The sequence below is a fragment of the Artemia franciscana genome, chromosome 2 (genome assembly GCF_032884065.1).
Source record: "Artemia franciscana chromosome 2, ASM3288406v1, whole genome shotgun sequence".
In the NCBI taxonomy this organism is placed as follows: Eukaryota; Metazoa; Arthropoda; class Branchiopoda; order Anostraca; family Artemiidae; genus Artemia; species Artemia franciscana.
The window spans coordinates 25,323,551-25,343,992 of NC_088864.1; the positions used below are offsets into that span (position 1 = coordinate 25,323,551).

The following is a 20,442-nucleotide window of genomic DNA, read 5'->3' on the forward strand; positions in this document are numbered from 1 at the left end:
GTCAGTATATTTTTGTATGGCCAAATTTATTTCATCAGAAGTCATGTCTGGCTTATTGCAATTTGGTCCATAGTCACGATCACCAAAGTTATAATTTCTATTTTTTAACTTAGCAACGTGTTTTCCTCCGAGAGCACTATAATAACTGGTCAAATTACGTTTAGATCTTAAACGAAGTTTAGCCGTTTTATTGCAATATTTTATTGTTACGCTAGAAGGACTAAGCCGAAAAATATTTTTCCAAGTTAATTGATGCCATTTTGGACCTGAATTATAAGCAAGACCTACTCCATTAACTCTTGCATAGTATGAACCTCGTTTAGACCGGCTTATTTGCTTTCCTCCGAAGAATTTTGCAACAACTGATATGTAGCTTTCAGCTAAGTTTGTAGTTGCGTCATTTCAAAGCTGCTCTGCTTTTCGACACACAATTTTGACCCCTGTCATAACATCTTCAAACACATGCAGGGGAAAAGTATTCGACCGACCTTCTATTTTACCGTTCACGGTCAATTCAGCAATCTTAGGACAGCCAGAATAACATTTTGTGTGGTTTCCGAAAACAAGGTACCGACCTCTTTTTAACAAGTTTTTCAATTCTTCCGCTGTTTCATTATTTTCAAAATTTGTTTTTAACGCAGCCCTTAAATTTTTTGTCAGTTGCTGGATAATTCATCTGGGAAGAAATTTCGTGTACAAAACTTTTTTATTTTTGCACAAATTATATAGATGAGTTGTATAATTTTTTTGAACGTGATTTGCACATTCATGTTTCCGTATGTTGGAACCATAGGAAACACTCTGTTTTAGCTTAAAAAAAAAAAAAAAAAAAAAAAAAAAAAAAAAAAAAAAAAAAAAAAAAAAAATAGAATCACCGTCACCGATAAACTCTAAAAACTGTAATCCGTACATCTGCTCACTGGAACGAAAGCATTGAACTAGAATATCTGTTTCCATTCTCTTCGGATTTCCGTTATAATTCAGAAAGCAGAAATGATCTTTGGGTATTACTTTGGCGTTTGCAGAAGAAAAACATATATAACAGTATTTATTTCTTATGCCAACATATAACAGTTTTTTCGTAAATGCATCTATGGTAACTGCAACACATCCTTTTACCGAACAATCATGTCCTTTGCTACGCTTTTTCCAGCCTCCATCACATATCACTTTTGTCCAGTATGAGTCCTACTTATACCTATACCTAATGCCGATCCTTATACCTAATCCCGGTCAGGATTTAAAATAAGAGCTCTGAGACACAAGATCCTTCTAAATATCAAAATTCATTAAGATCCGATCACCCACTCATGAACTAAAAATACCTCATTTTTTCTAATTTTCTCCTCCTTTCAACCCCCCCCCCAAATAATCGAATCGGGTGGGGGGAAATTATCAAGTCAATTTGTGCAGGTCCCTGAAACGCCTGCCAATTTTCATCGTCCTAGCACATCCAGAAGCACCATAGTACTGGACCCCCTAACTCCCCCAAAGAGAGCGGATCCAGTCCGGTTACGTCAATCACGTATCCAAGACATTTTCTTATTTTACCCACCAAGTTTCATCCCGATCTCTCCACTCTAAGTGTTTTGCAAGATTTCTGGTTTCCCCCTCCAACTCTCACCAGTGTCAACAGATCTGGTAATTAAAATAAGGGATTTAAAATAAGAGCTCTGAGAAATGAGTTCCTTCTAAATATCAAATTTCATTAAGATCTGGTCACCCGTTCTTAAGTTAAAAACACCTCAATTATTCTAATTTTTCCGAATATACAACCCCCCAACTCCCCTAAAGAGAGCAGATCCATTACAATTATGTCAATCACGTATCTAGAGCTTGTGCTTATTCTTCTCATCACGTTTCATCTTGATCTCTCGACTATAAGTGTTTTCCAAGATTTCCCGTTTCCAAGATTTCTTTTTCCCCACTCCAGCCCCCTATGTCCCCAGATATGATTCGGAATGAAAATAGGCCATCTGAGACATAAGATCTTTCTATATGTCAAGTTTCATTATGATCCAATCGCCCATTCGAAAGATGAAGAAACCTCAGTTTTAACGTTTTCCAAGATTTCCAGTTTCCGCCTCCAACTCCCCCCAATGTCACCGGATCTGGTCGTTATTTAAAATAAGAGCTCTGAGGCACAAGATACTTCTAAATATGAAATAAAAAAACAAGTTTTTTAACTGAAAATAAGGAGCGACATTAAAACTTAAAGCGAACAGAAATTACTTCGTATATGAAAGAGGCTGCTTCCTCATCAGCGCACCGATCTTTACGCTAAAGTTTGATTCTTTCTCTCAACTCTACTTTTTAAAACAGTAAAAAAAACTTTAGCGTAAAGAGCTGGGCGTTGATGAGGATGCAGCCCCTTTCATATACGAAGTAATTTCTGTTCGTTTTAAGTTTCAATGTCGCTCCCTACTTTCAGTTAAAAAAACTTGTTTTTTTATTTAATTTCTGAACTTTTTTGAATGAATGCATGTTTTGATTTTGGCTCTCCACAGAAGAATAATTAAAACGAAATTTGTATATTTATTTTTTTTCCCGCTAAATGGCTTTCTCATAGTTTTGATCGCAGCGGTAGAGGAAGCCTAGTTGCCCTCCGATTTTTTGGCTACTTAAAAAGGCAACTAGAACTTTTAATTTTTTGCGAATGTTTTTAATAGTAAAAGATATACGTAACTTATAAATTAGCTTACGTAACGAACTTCTGTATTCTCATGTTTTTATTACATATATGAGGGGGTTCACTCCCTCGTCCGTATCTCGCTCTTTACACTAAAGCTCAAATTTTGTCCCAATTCATTAACAACGACCCCTGAATCACAAAAGCCGTAGAATAAATAGTTAAAATTACTAAAAATACTTTAGCGTAAAGAGCGAGGTATTAGGAGGCGGTGAGCCCCTCATATGCATAATAATTTCTGTTCGTTTTAAGTTTTAATGCGGCTCCTTACTTCCAGTTGAAAAAACTTTTTCATATCTATTTTTTCATTGTTTTTTTTTTAAATAATGCTAAAAAATCCTGCGATCCCTTCATGGAAATTCTCATCCCCCACGACAAATTCCTCGATGGAAAGTTCCCCCAGCATATCTCCCTCTTCTCAACCCCTTCCCACAACCAAAAAATGCCTCTGAAAACGTCTGTACACTTCCCAATAACCATTACTATATGTAAGCACTGGTCAAAGATTGTAACTTGTAGCCCCTCCCACGGAGACTGTGGGGGAGTAAGTCATCCCCAAAGACATAGTTATAAGGTTTTTCGGCGACGCTGAATAAAATGGCTATCTCAGAATTTTGATCCGTTGGCTTTGGGAAAATAATTAGCGTGGGAGGGGGCCTAGGTGCCCTCCAATTTTTTTGTTCACTTAAAAAGGGCACTAGAACTTTTTATTTCCGTTAGAATGAGCCCTCTCGCAAGATTCTAGGACCACTGGGTCGATACGATCACCCCAGGGGAAAAAAAAACAAACAAATAAACACGCATCCGTGATATGCCTTCTGGCAAAAAATACAAATTTCCAGATTTTCATAGATAGGAGCTTGAAACTTCTACAGTAGGGTTCTCTGATATCCTATCAGACATTCAATCCCGATACCCTATCCTTAAAATCTATAAGTGTTAAATATAAAAGGCAGTTACCCGGCCCCACAGCCAATATATCTTCTTGGAGTGATAAATAGAAAATTTCACAGAAGCAAAAATGTGGTATTTTCCCACAGGTCCGAAAGTGCTGCCAACTATTGTTTCTACTCATTTCTGTTCGTGATTTCAGCTAAGTTTATCATTCGGTTTATCGGACTTGGGATTGCAGTAGAGAAATGCTATCAGATGTGCCTAACAAACTTTAAAAGTTCTCTCATTGCTAAGGGAATTGGAGCTTATCCTTTGCTCCTTTCTAAATGGTGACGTTAGAAAGTTGGCCTCTTGCAAAAAAAAATCAACTTTTGACCTAAGACAGATAATTTTTTTTTTTTTTGACGACAACCGATAGCTCTTGATCAGCTGATCAAAGTATATGACATCCATTCTTTATTCAAGAAAAATTCCTTCATGAGGTATGCCAGTTTGAAAGTTTCAAGGGGTTGAAGCTTCAGTAGTAAGGTACACATTGAAACAAAATCTAGGCCGATACAAATTTTGAGACATATAGAGGACTTATAAGCAAAAGTCGGCTGTTAGGTAATGATCACCTTCGTCAATGAGGGGCTAACAACTTTTGCTAGTTGGTGTATCTATTATTTGTTTCCAGTGTATTTGATGGTAAAGCCAATTTGGTTCCAGTGGTCAGACATATAGTGGACTTGTAAGTAATAATCTGCTGTTAGGCTATCAGCGATAAGGGGTTCGCAACTAACCTAGTTGATGTACCCATTTATTTGTTTCCGGTAAACTTGATGCCTATCACGGGAGAGGGAATTATAAGTAAGAATCGGTTCACTTTGGGCGATAAATGGCTGTTAGCTCATAACAATCTTCGGCAGTGAGGGGTTTGCCACTTTTGCTAGTTGGTGTACCTATTATTTGTTTTCGTTGTATTTGATGGTTAAACCAATTTGGTTCTAGTGGTAAGACTTGTAGGGGACTTGTAAATAATAATCAGCTGTTGGGCTACAATCATCTTCAGTGATGAGGGGTTTGCAACTTTTGCTAGTTGGTGTACCAATTTATTTGTTTCCGGTGAACTTGATGTATATCACGGGAGAGGGAGACTTGTAAGTAAGAATCTGTTCACTTTGGGCTATAAATTTGTGCAAATTGGTGCACATTGTATTCGATCTTTTAAATCTGACAGAATTAAGTGTTTACGCAACGGGTACAAACCATAACGTAAAACAATGATTTAGTTTCGTAATAATTAGTGTCACCTATGTGATTTTAATCCTGAAAAGTTACGGATAGCTTTATAGTACCAACTAGATTATATAAGATACTGTTCCAAGTTTTCATCCATCACGATTTTTACGATTGAAAAGAATAAAGTTCAACTGGCTGCAAAGTCAATTTAGTCCCTTCTTTCGATATTATTTTGTAGTTTTTGTTTTTTCAACGCTGAGGAATAGCCTTTGGTCACGTGATTACTGATCGATAGCGAAGAAATAAAACCAAAGTGTTGCTCTGGCAACACTTTAGTCGGCAAAGCTAGACAAAGGTCGCCGCAACACTTCACATTGCCCGGGCAGCGTAAGTCTAGTTCATATAAACTACACTCTTTCTCTCTATTCTGGAACTATTTAATAATGAATTCTAGCATAAACCGAAATAATATAATTTACTGGTTACAAGTCGTTACACCAGCGTAATGTTCTTCTTTTTTTTATCCCTAATCTTTTTTAAGAGAACACATCCAAACCATTTCAATTTCGTGTTCTACCTTAAAATTAATTATACTGACACGGACAACGTATTTCACTTTCTTGACCGCAATTACAAAGATTTTTCTGTGATTGTGAAAATCATTTTTTGCTAGCATATATGAACAGAGTAGAATCTGTCAGGAATCAAGGGGTCTCGGACAAGGGAAGGGTGTCTGATCTTTCTGAACAGTATTCAACTTCAGATCAGGATTCTCAGATCCACTATATTTTAATTCGCGCAAGATTTGTTTTCTTAAAAAAAAGGGTGGGGACAAGGGATATCAAAAGTAGTCTTAATAAGAATTTTAAATATGAAATTGTACCGATTCCTTACAAGAGGACAAATCACCTTTTGTGGTGATTATAGATCTTATCTTACTGTTTTTTCTAAAATCAACCAACATACATTGTAAAAATACAAGCAAAAATTATTCTTTAATTGCAATTCTATACTGATTCTAGTATTTTACGTTCTTTTAATAGCGCTTAATTACCATAAATGCATTGACTATTAAACCATCTTGTCGTTTAAGTATTTAACAACTGTTACCGTCTAAAAAATATAAATAATACAACATTACCGGTATTAATCATTTATTTAAGAAATTAACTTGAACGCCCCTCATAATTAGGAGGGACAGTTTTGCTTATCACAGTTTTTATAGTAATTAATTTTAGAAATTTTTTCTTTAAAAGACGTTTATCAAAGAAAAGTAAATAGCTAAATTAAGCCAAAGATGAGCAAAAACAGAGTTAAATAACATCCCAAGCGTAAAACTACTAAAAATCACCCCTTAATAAATAAACGAATGCCATACCGAACAGAAATTACAATAAATAACCAAGTCAAACTCAAAATGAGCAAAACTACAACAAAGAAGTGCGGGACTGACGCCATCTGTGGCCTCTATAGACCAAAAAGTAATTTTAACTTCACTGCAAACAATCTTTATTTTTAACTATGTGATTCTATTTCTCATAAAATCAATAAAAAAAGTCACTTTTAAATCCAAGATTACTGAAAAAAAGGAACACATGAATATGTATTGAACTTTTAATATATATACTGTTATTCTTTCCTGAAATTCTTAATAGTTTTGCACGTACTAAAGATAAAACAGAGAAAACGCTTAGAATGTATTTTGTATACAAAATATAAACTATATTATTAGTAGTCGTGGTAGTAAAAGCAGTAGTAGTAGTAGTAATAGTAGTAGTAATAGTAGTAGCAGTGGTAGTAGTAGTAGTAGCAGTAGTACTAGCAGTAGTACTAGCAGTAGTAATGGTAGTAGTAGTGATAGTAGTATTAGTAGCAGTAGCAGTGGTAGTAGTAGTAGCAGTAGTGGTAGTTGTGACAGTTGCAGTAGCGGTGGCAGTAGTAGTAGTAGTGGTATTAGTAGAAACACTAATAGTAATAACAGTAGTAGTAGTAGTAGTGGCTTGCTTACAAGGCCGTATCCAGGGTGGTTAGGGGGTTAGACCCCCCCCCCCACCTGAAATGTTCGTCTGACTTATGAAAACTGAACAAAAATGGAAATGAATAAATTTTGTTATGCATTTTTAGATTTTTTTCTGTAGCCCCCCCCCCCCCCCGTCGAAAGAAATTCTTTTGTAAAATATCCCCAAAAAATATTCTGGATACTGCCTTGCTTGCACATATTGTTTCTTGGTCAATTGTTCATCCCCCTTAGCTTTCTCTGAAAGTTCCGACTTTATACCCTAAGCCATTCCTGAGTTATGAAAACCCTTTTGACAACTTGCATTCAAATAGTGTGTTTTGATTTAGTAGAACACACCCCTAATCATTTCCTGAGAGCTCCACCTAAATTCCCTTGGCCTTTTCGAAACGATGGGTTACACACGCCCCCCTTTCCCGGTAACAAATATTTTATGTAAACAATGGGTGAATTACATGACGTATATTCCTTGCCCCGTTGGCTGGAAGGGGGGGTGTCAATCACAGAGGCTTACTTATTAGGCCTTTCAATTGATTCGGGAGAATTAAGGGAGAAACGGGCTTTGGAGGGGGGCTGGTTGTCCTCTAATCACTTTTGACTCTTAAGAAAAGCAATAGAACTTTTAATTTCCAATCAAATGAGCCCCTTTTGGACTTTTTTATGACTATTTCTTCCAAAAGCCTTCGTAAAAAAAAACAAACAATAATACATGGAGCCTGTTTAGGCCTTTAATTATGCAGCTCTATCGTGCTGCCTTTGATTATATCAAATTGTTCAATTTTACTCGAAACGCATTCACTTTGGCAAATATAATTTCTTGAGATTTTAAACTAGAAGTTTAAAAAGTGGTTCCAGCTGCATATAAATTGTAAATTTCTTATAGTTTATTTCGCTTGGTAAATTTTATAACACATCCTACTATGGCTATATCTCGATTTTTTGTTTAATTTTTGGAGGCTCATATTGGTGGTTTGTATCTTTCAGGGCCGTAGTGAGGAGTTCAGCTATGAATTAGTCATCTACAGGTCTCTGGCAATTATACATCAAAAAGTGTTTTATGTGTGATTTTTAAATTTGGGGCAGGGAGACAAATCAAACCAGGCGAAAATATACGTTTTTTATTTTAGGGGGAATTTAAAGAAGTTCTATATCTAGTTAAGTAAGCCTAAAATATATAGCACCTATGAGACATATTAAGCAAACTAGCTTTATAGATAGCGCTGATGGTGAATTGTTTCCTGTAACGTTTCCACTAAAAATTCATTACATATAATTCAAAGAGTATCTTTACGCATAATGTCAAAGTAAAATTATTGCTTAAAGTCTCATTTCCTCTAAGAATCCTACGACAATAATTTACTGAATCATGATTATTTAAATTTCTTATGGGATTGCAAATTTTTCTAGAAGAAAACCTGCATAAAAATCATATAATTAAAACAAGTTATATGTTTATAATTAATTTATAATTGTTTATAATTAAAACAAACCAAACTAATAACCACCAAAACTTATTTAAATCCCAATCGTCATAGGAGGTCGTTTTGGGGCCATCTAGGGTTACCTTGGCTGGTTTAAGGTCAGCAGTAAGCCACTTTTCTCTGTCTAAAGATTAATGTACAAACTAATAGGCCAGTCTTGAAATAATAAGCAGGCTGACGGTTTTCACTGCGCCATATTACTTCTGTTGTGTTTAGTCATTGTTAAACTGAATCTTGAAATTCTACATTATAATCCTTTTTGTATTAAGTGGCTTTGCTTTTTGTGTAAGTTGTTCTGTGTTTTCTATTTTGTAACTCAAAAACGTACAACTTTTATTTCTTATTTTCTCTAAAATTTATATTTGAGGGTCCTTTTATAATGAGTAAAATTATCCTAAATATTGTTATTTTGTTCCAAAAACAATCTTTCTACAGCAAGAAATTTTTTTAAAAGATAAAAATACAACCTATACTTCGATTTGTCACTACCAATGTATAGACACGCAATTTGAGGAAAAAACAGAGACCGAAGCCCTACCCTAGAACAACTTTTTAATTAAAATAAATAGTTCCAAGTATACCATCAACGTAATATTTTTTCCGTTTTTAATGTGTCAATAGTTTTAACTCTGGTTATGTAGTATTATGTAGCATCTTGTAGTCTGTATTATGCAGTTTTATATAGTTATGTATTTAAAACATAACTTTTTTCAATCGATTTAAATTCCTTTCTCTCGATAACTATCAATTGAAGATTGTTTTTAACTGTACCATACCTTTCACAATTCATTTAATATGCGTTTATGCTTTGTCCAACTTTAGAATCAAAATAAAGAAAAATATAGAAAAAAGTGTATTATTTTTCATTGAGACAATGGATGATTGATTCTATAAAAAAAACTTTATTCAATAGTAATAACAAAAGTACAAATATTTCAGCCTCAAGTCTGGATCCCAATGGGAAAAGTATAAAAGAATAGAAAATGACTGAACATATGCAAAATCTATAAAGAAAAAAAGGAAAAACCACAAACTCTATGCAAAAATTAAATGAAACAAAAGAAGAAAGTCACATCTGAAAACTGTCCGACATTCAATTATTATTCATCACACATGCAGAAGCAAAGGCTAATATGACAGGTCAGGTCTTTTTAATGGTATATCGTTCTCTCCCCTTTTTTTTTCCAGTGATAAATGCTTCTGGATTTAATTATCCATTGTCTTATTGAAAATCATGTCGGTTTTTCTATGTTTTCCTTTCGTTTTGATTGCAAATTGTGGCCTAAGAAATTTTTTATGGTCAACTTCCAGCTTCTATCCAAGCGCTTCTGTAATATATTCACTGCTTCCGAGTTACCTTTTAGAAACGCCAGATCATTTTTGTGGCACAAGACAGCTAGTTATTTTATTTCAGGGCGAATTCCTGTCTATCTTTCGGTAATAAATTTGAATAAAAAACTAATTTTTATTTATTTGACTAAAAACTGTAAAAGAGCAAAATAAAAAAGAAACAAAACACAGCAGCAAAAAATATTAACTGCAAAGCTTGTTTATTTATTTTATTTTTCCTTTTCTAAACTTCCGTATAAAGGAAAGACGGGTGACACAAAGAAAGAGTATTTAATTAGCAGAAGCATTTTACAATCAATGCTATTTCTTTTCATAATCATCCTGACGAGTGAGTCTTTTTAATGTCTGTGAACAACATTTGGCAGAGAATGACGCAACCTGTAGTTTGAAGTAACCTGTGAAACTTCCTTTGAGCTCCTCGTTAGTTTGGAAGCGTTGGCCCACAAGCCATTTATTCGTTTATGGGATAAGATGGATGTCATCCAACAATCACAACGAACGTTCATTACTGCCAAATTATGGCAACTTTTATTTTTAGCCAAACACGTTTATTGCTTGAGTATTCTATGCAGCAAAGAACAATAATTACTGCAGATCCATACGGTGAAACTTTTCAAGACCTATGGAAAATTATTCAAAAAAGAGGAAGAAGTATGCTGATGTCTGGATTTGTTCAGGCTCCTGACAATGTCTGTCTTCATAGTGCTTTTGCAACTCGGCGACTCCTTGAGCAATTTAAATTGGATATTTTCAAATACCTCTTATAGTCCCAAAGTAGTGCAGAATGGGTTTCATCTTTTTCCTAAATTGAAGAAGTGGCTTGTATGCAGCGCTTCCAAACTGAAAAAAAGCTCATACATATCGTCAGAGGTCATTTCAAATTGTTGGCAGAGACATTTTGTAAACAGGAACCAAACCTGTCCAGACGTATGACAAATGCCTCAGCAGACAAGATGACTGTGCAAAGGTTGTAAAATTGTTCTTTTTAAATTAGGCCATCTTTCCTAATCCAGAAAAAAAAACACCCTTGGAAATGACGCGTGTTTCTGACTGTAGTATAAAAAGTGTTTCTCACAAAATAAGGCAGGGTTGCGATTACAACTTTGACTTAATATTTGTTCTTGGCTTAGGAAAAACCCATATTTTGTAGAATTCACCTTAAGGAGGAAATTCAAACTTTCCTTTACCAAGATAATTCATGGTTATTGAAGTCTGTGAATGTCAAGCGTGACTTTGCAGGTATGACTGTTTAATCAATAGAAATGGGACTCCATTTGAATGTTCTGCTAGAATCAAGAAAACCCAATATATTTCTATAGGCACATAGCGCAAGTAATAACATATTGAAGGATAAAAATTGTATATTACATACATATTAAAAACACAAGCTAATTATGTATAAAGACGTTATATAGATGTATGTTGGTACTATTTTTGTTTTGAGACCCTTTTAAAGTACCAAGGACATCAAAATTAATACATTTCTACCCCCCTTGATCCATCTTAGGTCTACTCATAGCTAAAGCCAGGATTTCTCGGTTTCTTTCGCGAGTTTCTGAAACCGAGGATTTCAGAAACCGCGAGAACAGCATTGCATGTCCTGCGCGAAATTTCACGATTATTGCCACACTGAACCGTGAAAAAAAACTTAGTGTAAACTGAATTCGGTAAATTTGACAATAGTTTTCGTGCCTAAGTTCATATAGAGGTCTTCTTCATTGAAAATTCCCTTCCATGTCATCCTAATTTTTTTAGGACGTATGTAGTTGCATGAGATTCCACATAACCAATTTCAAAGATCTGAACTAATTTTTACTGTCCTTGGTACTTGAACTGTGAAATACTATAAGCTATAATATTTAAAGACTATGGGCGACAGGGATGGGGCAAAGTTAGCCCCATCCCTGTATGGCAAAGTTAGCCCTCTTCCACTATGGACATATGAGTATAATATGCCCAAGCACCCATGCTATTTTTTTTGTCTCATAAGGCCTATTTCACGAGCAAATCTTTCTATTCTTAAAACAACTTTTTCTTGAAGTAGGTTAAAAGCCATGGCCAAAATAGCCATTCCTATCACCAAATAAAGGAAAGTTATCACAAGCTTTGTGTCCACATCACCAGTTGTCGTTAAGGCACCAGGAACCAAGTCACCATAACCAATAGTCAATAAACTAATAAAGCAAAAATAGGCACCATCCACGAGATCCCACTCTTCCCAGGCTGAAAATAGAATTCCTCCAAACAGCACAAAGGATAATATCACGAAAAGACATGCTTTCACTGAAACAGTCACATCTTCTTCCAGAAGTTCTGCTCTTTTAGCAGCACCAAGTTGATGAACAGGTTTACATCTGGATGGAAAAAATGTCTTAAAAATATTTTAATCTAAACCAGCTGTCATTAATATAAAATCAAAAATGGCAGAATTAAAATAAAATAAAGTCGCGGTATGCAACAAAAGAGTATTTAGACAGTTATGGATTATGTTTTTTTCATTTTTTTCTATTTCTAATAATGTTAATTGTGATCGCATTTACCCAGTAATGAAATTTAAAAGCAAATATTAACTAAAAACAAACAGATTTTTTCTTATTAAAGTCAGGAGGCACAAATCAAAACGAACCAAAAACTATTCCTTATACGAAGGAAGCATAGTGCCTTGCGTTGAAGCCTTAAACTTCTTTAAATCACTTCTTTATTTAAAGCAAATGACTTAAGAAAAAACGATTAGGAAAAAACAATGATCACAAGAGGTGGCTGGAAACAACTAAAGGATTTTTTTTTCAGTTCTTCAAGACTTTGCCTGAAACCCGTTCGAAATCGTAACGGAAAAAAAAAACTCCATCAAACAGGTTCCGTGTATCAGAGAATTTAAAATATCAGAGAATAATCAATATAAAAATCTTTCAAAAAAGGAAAAAAACAAGGAATGATTGCAATTTTTCTTAGGGAAGATCGTATTGAAATGGTCCTAGAAGATCGGGAGAGGGTGCATCCGAACGTAAATTAAAAGGTCTAGTATTTTTTTAAATGACATAAAAGATAGGAGGGCAACTGGCCCCCTTCCCATGCTTATTAATTTCCCAAAGCTATTTGACCAAAATTTTGAGATAGCTATTCATACAACTACGTCTTAGGGGTAAAACGACCCCCCACAGTCCGTGCGGAGAGGCCTGCAAGTTATGAAATTACCCATTCTTTGCTTATAGTATTTGTTATTGGGAAGTATGCAGACATTTCTCGAAAGGGGGGGGTTGTGCTTGGGTGGATTTTTATTGGGAGAATCTTCCTTGGGCAGGGAAATTTCAGGGGTGGCGGTGAATTTTCCAGGAAAAATTTTACACTGGGGGGATTTGACAGAATTCCTATAATGAATTCTTGTTAATTGTCTTACATTATCTTTGCCAAATCGATTTTGCATGTGGAGATGTTCCGGGGGAACTATGCGGGGGCTATTTTTCGCGATTTTATTTCAGGAAAAATTTCTACGAAAGAGGGCATTTTCGGAGTGAACGAGAAACTGATTAGATATTGAAGTCTTTGCTAAGGATAATTTTTCAGGCTGTGCCTTTTTAATTAACCAAAAAATCGGGGGGCAACTAGGCTTCGTCCCCCGCTCTTTTTTTCTCAAAATCATTCGATCAAAATTATGAGAAGGCCATTGAGCCAAAAAAAAAATATGCAAATTTCGCTTTGATTATTCCTCTGCGGAGAGCCAAAATCAAAACATGCATTGATTCAAAAACGTTCAGAAATTAAATAAAAAAAAAACAAGTTTTTTCAACTAATAGTAAGGAGTGACATCAAAACTTAAAACGCACAGAAATTACTTCGTATATGAAAGAGGCTGCTTCCTCATCAACGCCCCGCTCTTTACGCTAAAGTTTTTTACTGTTTTAGAAAGAAGAATTGAGAGAAAGAGTCAAACTTTAGCGTAAAGAGCGGGGCGTTGATGAGGAAGCAGCCTCTTTCATATACGAAGTAATTTCTGTGCGTTTTAAGTTTTGATGTCACTCCTTACTATCAGTTGAAAAAACTTGTTTTTTTTTATTTAATAGTATACATATATTGATACATTCTCCCTAAAGTTATAATATTTTTTAATTTATTAAAGTGAAAAAAGGTAAAACTTTTTAAACGTATTTTGTTTATTTAAATAATACAATAAATAACCGAGTCAAACTCAAAACGAGCGAAAATTAACAAGAGTAGGGCTAACAACCCCCATGCCTTCTCAATACCAGAACATAATTTTCACTTTACAGAAAATAAAATACATTTGAAAGGTTTTCACTTAGTTTTTATTTGTTCAGCATGTCTTTACTAGATATATGTAACGGGAAGTCCTCCCCCTTGCACTACCATTACAGCACGAGAGTCTGGTGCCCTTTTTAAGATTAATAAGAGATAGGAGGGTAAGCAGTCCTTTTCTCGAGCCCATTCATTTTCCAAACGCATCCAGTTGATATTTTGAGACAGCCATTTTGTTCAGCATAGTTGAAGGGTCCAGCAACTATTTCTTTAGGTATAATAGGCATGTCAACCCCCCATAATTATGCAATTGGTCCATTATGCTTTAAAATGAAATGTTTCTTTAAAGTTAATCAAAAGGCTTTGCGTTAAATGGTTGCCAATAAGACACCTCAGTAATATATCTAGAACAATTGGGGGTATTAAGTTGAATCTTCTGAGGATACCACTATTACTACTTCTGTTCGTACAATTCGAATAAATGAAAAGAGTGTAAGTATATCCAGGTTGTCAAAGAGCATAGATGGAATCTTATGGGAATGATATTAAGTTGTATTTTTCAGGTCAACTTCAGAAGCTATTAAATTAAATTAAGAAATACTGTTTGTGGAAGGATTAGAAATTGTTGAAAAATTTTCTCCAACTTACAAATAGCAACCCATACTATGGACTCTTATAGAAGAAAACTGAAAATATTTACAAATATTCTTTTTTACCATGAAAAAGACTATGTCAATAAAAAACGAATAGAGATTAATTTAAAAATCTTTTCCACAAGACGAGTTCTTCAAAGAACAAGTAAAGAGCTCAATTAAGCCTAGAATGAGCAAAAATAAAGTCAAATAGTCTTCCAAGCGTAAAACTACCACAAACTACTATCAATAAATAAATGAAACTCAAAAACAACATAAATTACAATAAATAGCCGAGTCAAACTCAAAACGAGCAAAAATTAAAATTAGTAGGGCTGGTAACCCCTATGCCCTCACAAGCCCAGAACACAATTTGCTCTTTACTGGAAACAAAACACGTTGAAATGTTTTCGTCTCTTGCATTGGGTTTATATTTTGGGTGCATTTTTTATATTCAGTAAAATGTTTCATCAGTAGTAGTGCTGTGGAATAGATTTTGATAATATTATCACAGAGGAATTATGCGTGGATGGGGAGTGTTTTTTATAACAGCAAAGAACCCGCAAAAATTTAGGTCTTTTATAGGGTCGAATGAATCTTGAACCCAATTTTGTAGACAGCCTTTAATACTCTTATTGCTTAATCCACCATTTTTCGAAAGAAACTTTTTTCTTTTTTTCTGCTGTATCATTTATTTATATAAACTAATGTCAAGGTATTTTGTAAAAAAAACAACTTATTGATGTTAAAAAAAAGGATAATTTTAATTAGACATCACGAAATAATAGCAACCAGATTATTTTCCTTATTTATGAATTTTGTGTTAACTGAGGCTCCCTTAGCGCTGCTTACAAGCCCTGAATGTTTACAGTTGATGAATAAAAGAATTTTTTTCTACGAATCTATATAATTGAATTCTTTTTGTTTCTTTGTTGTTTTTCCCCTTCGTCCATTCAACTAACAATGATATTTTATATCGATAAGAGAAAAACAAAGATTGGCCACTTTTGGGATGCGACAAATCAATATCGAATTTTTTCAAAGTATTTTTTCTTCTTAGGCTGTTTTATTCAACGACTGTGCCCAAGAATTTGCAACCCGATCGGAAACAAAACAAATATGGGTCTATGTTGGATGCCACCAATCCGTACAACCAAGTTTTTTTGATAGCTCTTGTCTTCAAGGGGTCTTCTTGTCCGTGTCTACATGCATGGTAAGTGTAAGCGAGTCAGAGGAAAATAAAGTCATCTAGTTTCCGGTGACTCATGTCTATACGACTAAACTATCAATTTAAACTATTTTTATCTTCATTGAGTCTTTATCTACATGCCCTGTAAGTTTCAAGCCTATAGGAAATAAAACAAATTTTAGGCCTGTTTTTTGGCGTTGCCAATCGATTTTTTTTCAGTTTTTGCCCTTAAATATCCTATTTGCATTCTCTAAACAGATTAACTCTTTTAGTAGTTAAGACATAGTATTGAGAGTCAAGAAGTTTTGATGGAAAGTTAAGTTTGCATCAGTGGTAGATTTGATTCAAATTGAGCTTATATTATCAAAGCTAATCTACAGTGGATTTTAAGAACAAGTAATAGTTGACCCTATGTCTCCTGTACTACATTGGGTGGTGGATAGGAGGGATGCTAAACAACATTACAAACAGTTTCTAAAGTGGTCAATCTGCAGCCTATTTTTTTTCTAGGCTCCCCTCGCCAACGAAAATATGACGGTAAGTCCCAAGCCCATCGAGGACAGCAAGGCTTTGGTCCGTTTTCGGTTCCATAACACCCTCATCCGTCCATCAAAAATGTGTAGTCTCCTTTGCTCAGTCTTCAAACCTTTTGCAGTTTTAAGTGAATCGGAGCAAAGGCATTTTGACCCTTTTTTCGGCCCCAATTTCAGTAGGAGGACTATGCACCAAAATTAAAGTTTTTCTTCTGCACTATGGACAACTTGACCCGGGGACTTGCTGTTGTAAAACTTTCACCTTTAAAAAAGGGTTTTTTTCCCTTTTTACGTCTGTTTTATTAGGACCAATTATTCTTTTCCATTATTTCTTGAACTTTGGAGTCCCGTTGGACTAATTACTAAAATATATAAGTCTGAAAAGGATATAAAAAATCTGGCCTTTTTTTGGGCCCCTTTTTTGGGGTCTATGCCTCCAAACCAAATCTTATTATCTTTAGGCTTTTCTTTGCAGGGGGAATATCGGCTACAAGTTTTTATCTGATAAAGATGAGCAAGATTTTGACCGATTTTGACGAATTGACTCCCTAAAACCCTTCTGCTTCAACCAAAAGTGTCTAGTCCTCTTAGCCCAGGCAATGATCGTTGAAATTCTCCTTCTAATCAAAGTACAAATGTTTGTTCACCCTTTCACGGGGTACGATTTTAGCGCTGTCCTGTGTCCCAAACTAATTTTCTTTTCTAAATAAAAGGCTCCGATTAGCCTGGGCCTTACGGTCTCAAATTTAAATACGTTCAGGAAAAAGTTTGTGAGTCTTTTTCAGAGTTCATATCTTTACCGAATCGAGATTAATTCAATTTTATTTCGCGAATCGGAACTCCATCGGGGGAAGGACTTTCCCCAAGTTTCAAGCCAATACAAAATACTTTTTGTGAAGCTGGTTTTTGGTGTCCCTTGTCCCCAGTTTAATTGCTGTTTTGTGTGTGTGGGGTACCCTTAGCCTCGGAGCTTAAGGATGTTTCAAGCTGTTTACAGAGAGAGCTTTAGATCTTTTCAAGATTCATCTTTTTTTCTATTCCCTTGTGTATTGCGGTCCTCTGGGCTCAGGGACTAAAAATATAAATTTTAAGCTGAAAAACTACTACTTAAAATAGTTTTTTAAGCCTAAACTACTTAAAATAAATTCAAGCCAATCAGTAAAAAGTTTTGTGCCCTCCTTGGGTGACATATTTAGTGTTCCCGGGCCCCAACTAAGGAAAACTGCCCGCACTTTCCTGGGGATCGAATTTTTCTTCTATTTCTTTTTAGTCCAAGGATTCCTGACTATAAGTTTCGAGCTGATTGGAAAGCGTATTTGGTTTTGTTGGGTCCCCATATTGTTTACCAACAGAGTCCCATTGGTCCGGAGACTTTAAGCTTATATTAAGTTTTTCAATCCGCTCAGAATAAAAAAAAATGTGAAAAGAAGTTTTTTTTAACTCTTTATTGGTCTCTTTTCTGGGGGTATCCAGTTTTTTTTTAATTTTAAATCTGCATTTGGGGACCCTTTGATCAAATAAATTAAGGTTTTCCCTCATAAACAAGTGTTTTTGTGATAAGTCTGGAGCTGTAACTTGCACCAAGAGCACAATATATTCACATAATTTATTTCATTAGTCTCAATTACCTTCTGTTTTTGCACGATGACCAGTACCATACAAATGTAATCAAAAACTTCACGAGATTAACCCCTTCCCCAAAACGAAGGGGGGTTGTCAGCCCTTACGTGTTGGTAGATTTATGTAAATACAAGTAAGACATTGAATTTAATATTTCATGTTCAAACAAACTCAGAATGAGTTTGTAAGAAGTTCAGAATGGGTTTGTTTCAAACTTTGTTACAAACTATACACAAATTCAAAACAAGCCCCCCCCCACCTCCTTAACGGACCATTAAATGAAAAAAAAATGATTTTAAACTATACAAGACAAACGAATAGTATATTCAAATTAAAAGTAGACTAAATTTTGAAAAAAAAAATTATTTTAAGCATTTAAACCATAACAAAGTAATAAAAGTTTTTTCATTTTTTTTTAGCCCAGCTTGAGAAAAAACTTTGTTTTTTACTAGGATAAATCCCTTTTCTGAAAAAAAAGTTTTAGGCTTAAACCTATTTTCTAGGCTACTTACGTGCATAGTTTTTTGTAAATGAATTTGAAACTTCCTGCTAAGACCTCACCAACATTGCTCATGTAAAGCAACATCAATGGAATGCCAAATGTTGCGTAAAATATTGTTATTATTTTCCCAGCTACTGTTTGAGGGACTAAATTTCCATAGCCTAGAAAACTAAATATTATTAGATGATGGAATCTCTTTTCTACTCAGTTGAAAACAAAAAATGATTTAAAGTATACTTTTTATTCGTGGTTTTCTTTTTTTTAAGCTTCGAAGCTGCTCAAGCTTTCATTCATCGATAACTTAATGAAACTCGTTTTCCAAAAACCAAAAAATAAATGTTCTTTATGGTTAGGCCTTATACATTGAACGAAGACGGGATTTCCTCTCTCTCTCTGACAATAAAATAATAGTAAAGGATTGAAACTAGTAGTCTAAGGATAACAAGTTTCGACAGCAGACAATTGCTGTATATTTATGAAAATGAAAAAGTTTCATATATAAAGACAGCTAGATTTTATTGAAGATCGCTTGCAATAGTGAAACCTAGGATTTCATTTGGATTAACCCTTCAAAGAGGTACGAAATGTTGCCCTCTCTTTTGAGCTGTATACACGAAGCTTCTGTCTTAAATTGGATGTTTTCATAATGTGAGGCACTAGTCCAGGAGCTGCATTACTCATGTCATCCCTAGAGGAAATTTAGTGTAAGCTTTCAATCGTACTGCTTAAAATGACTGTCTTAAAATGTTACTTTGATGTCGCATCGGGTGAAAGCATACCTAGGAGCAAATTAAGCAATATAACTTAAGCAATTTCCCTATAAAAAGGGAATCGTCACTTTTTGCTAGGTCGTCATAATTGCATTGACGATCCACGCCTATGATACGCCACAACTATGACACGTAACTACAAAATCCCTTAAATAAAACCTTCGTTGAAAATCAAACGGCAGTAGTGAAACATATAGTCACCACATACTGATGTTTTGGATATTTCTTTTCAAACAGTTCGTGGTAACGAACTGTTGTAAGGAGCGACCCGGCTCAATAGTAAACGAAACTCTACAAAACGGAATTTTGATGCTAAAAGATACATCAAAAGAATCGGATATTCATGCTGATTTTAAATATATAAGTTTTATCAAATTTAATCTTTGCCATGAAAAGTTACGAGCCTGAGAAAATTTGACTTATTTTGGAAAATAGGGGGAAACACCCCCTAAAAGTCATAGAATCTTAACGAAAATTACATCATCGCATTCAGCGTATCAGAGAACCCGAAGTCAAAAATCTCAAGCTCCTACCTACAAAAATGTGGAATTTCGTATTTTGTGCCAGAAGACAGATCACGGGTGCGTGTTAAATTGTTTTTTTTTTTGTTTTTTTTTCCCAAGGGTCATCGCATCGACCAAGTGGTCCTAGAATGTTGCAAGGGGGCTCATTCTAACGGGAATGAAAAGTTCTAGTGCCCTTTTTAAGTGACCAAAAAATTGGAGGGCACCTAGGCCCCCTCCCACGCACATTTTTTCTCAAAGTCAACGGATCAACATTTTGAGATAGTCATTTTGTTCCGCACAGTCGAAAACCATAATAACTATTTCTTTGGGGATGACGTACTCCCCCACATATCCAGACGTTTTCAGGGGGATTTTTTTGGTTTGGGGGTGGGGTTGCGGGGAGGAGGCTATGTGGGAGGATCTTTCCTTGGAGGAATATGTCATACGGGAAGAGAAATTCAATGAAAAGGGCGTGGGATTTTCTAGCATTACTATAAAAAAAAGAAGAAAAAATAAACATGAAAACGTTTCTTCAATTGAAAGTAAGGAGTAGCATTAAAACTTAAAACGAACAGAGATTATTACGCATATGAGGGGTTCTAAAAATACTTTAGCATAAAGAGCGAGGTATTTAGGAGGAGATAAATACCTTGCTCTTTATGCTAAAGTATTTTTAGTAATTTCAACTATTTATTCTACGGTCTTTCTGATTCAGGGGTCATTCTTAAAGAATTGGGACAAAAATTAAGATTTATTGTCAAGAGCGAGGTATTAACGACGGGAC

At 34.9% G+C, this 20,442-nt stretch overlaps 1 protein-coding gene across 1 annotated transcript in view; it reads right to left on the bottom strand.

Moving 5' to 3' along the window:
- Window positions 1-8,308: 8,308 nt before the first annotated feature.
- LOC136039264 (TWiK family of potassium channels protein 18-like) overlaps window positions 8,309-20,442 on the bottom strand; it is a 113,599-nt gene continuing 101,465 nt past the window's right edge. Inside the window, exons 4-5 of the mRNA XM_065722840.1 lie at window positions 18,393-18,543; window positions 8,309-12,006 (exon numbers count right to left, since the gene is read on the bottom strand). Of these exons, the coding sequence (XP_065578912.1) occupies window positions 11,622-12,006; window positions 18,393-18,543 (536 nt within the window). The 3' untranslated portion in view covers window positions 8,309-11,621. The remainder of the gene's footprint in view (window positions 12,007-18,392; window positions 18,544-20,442) is intronic.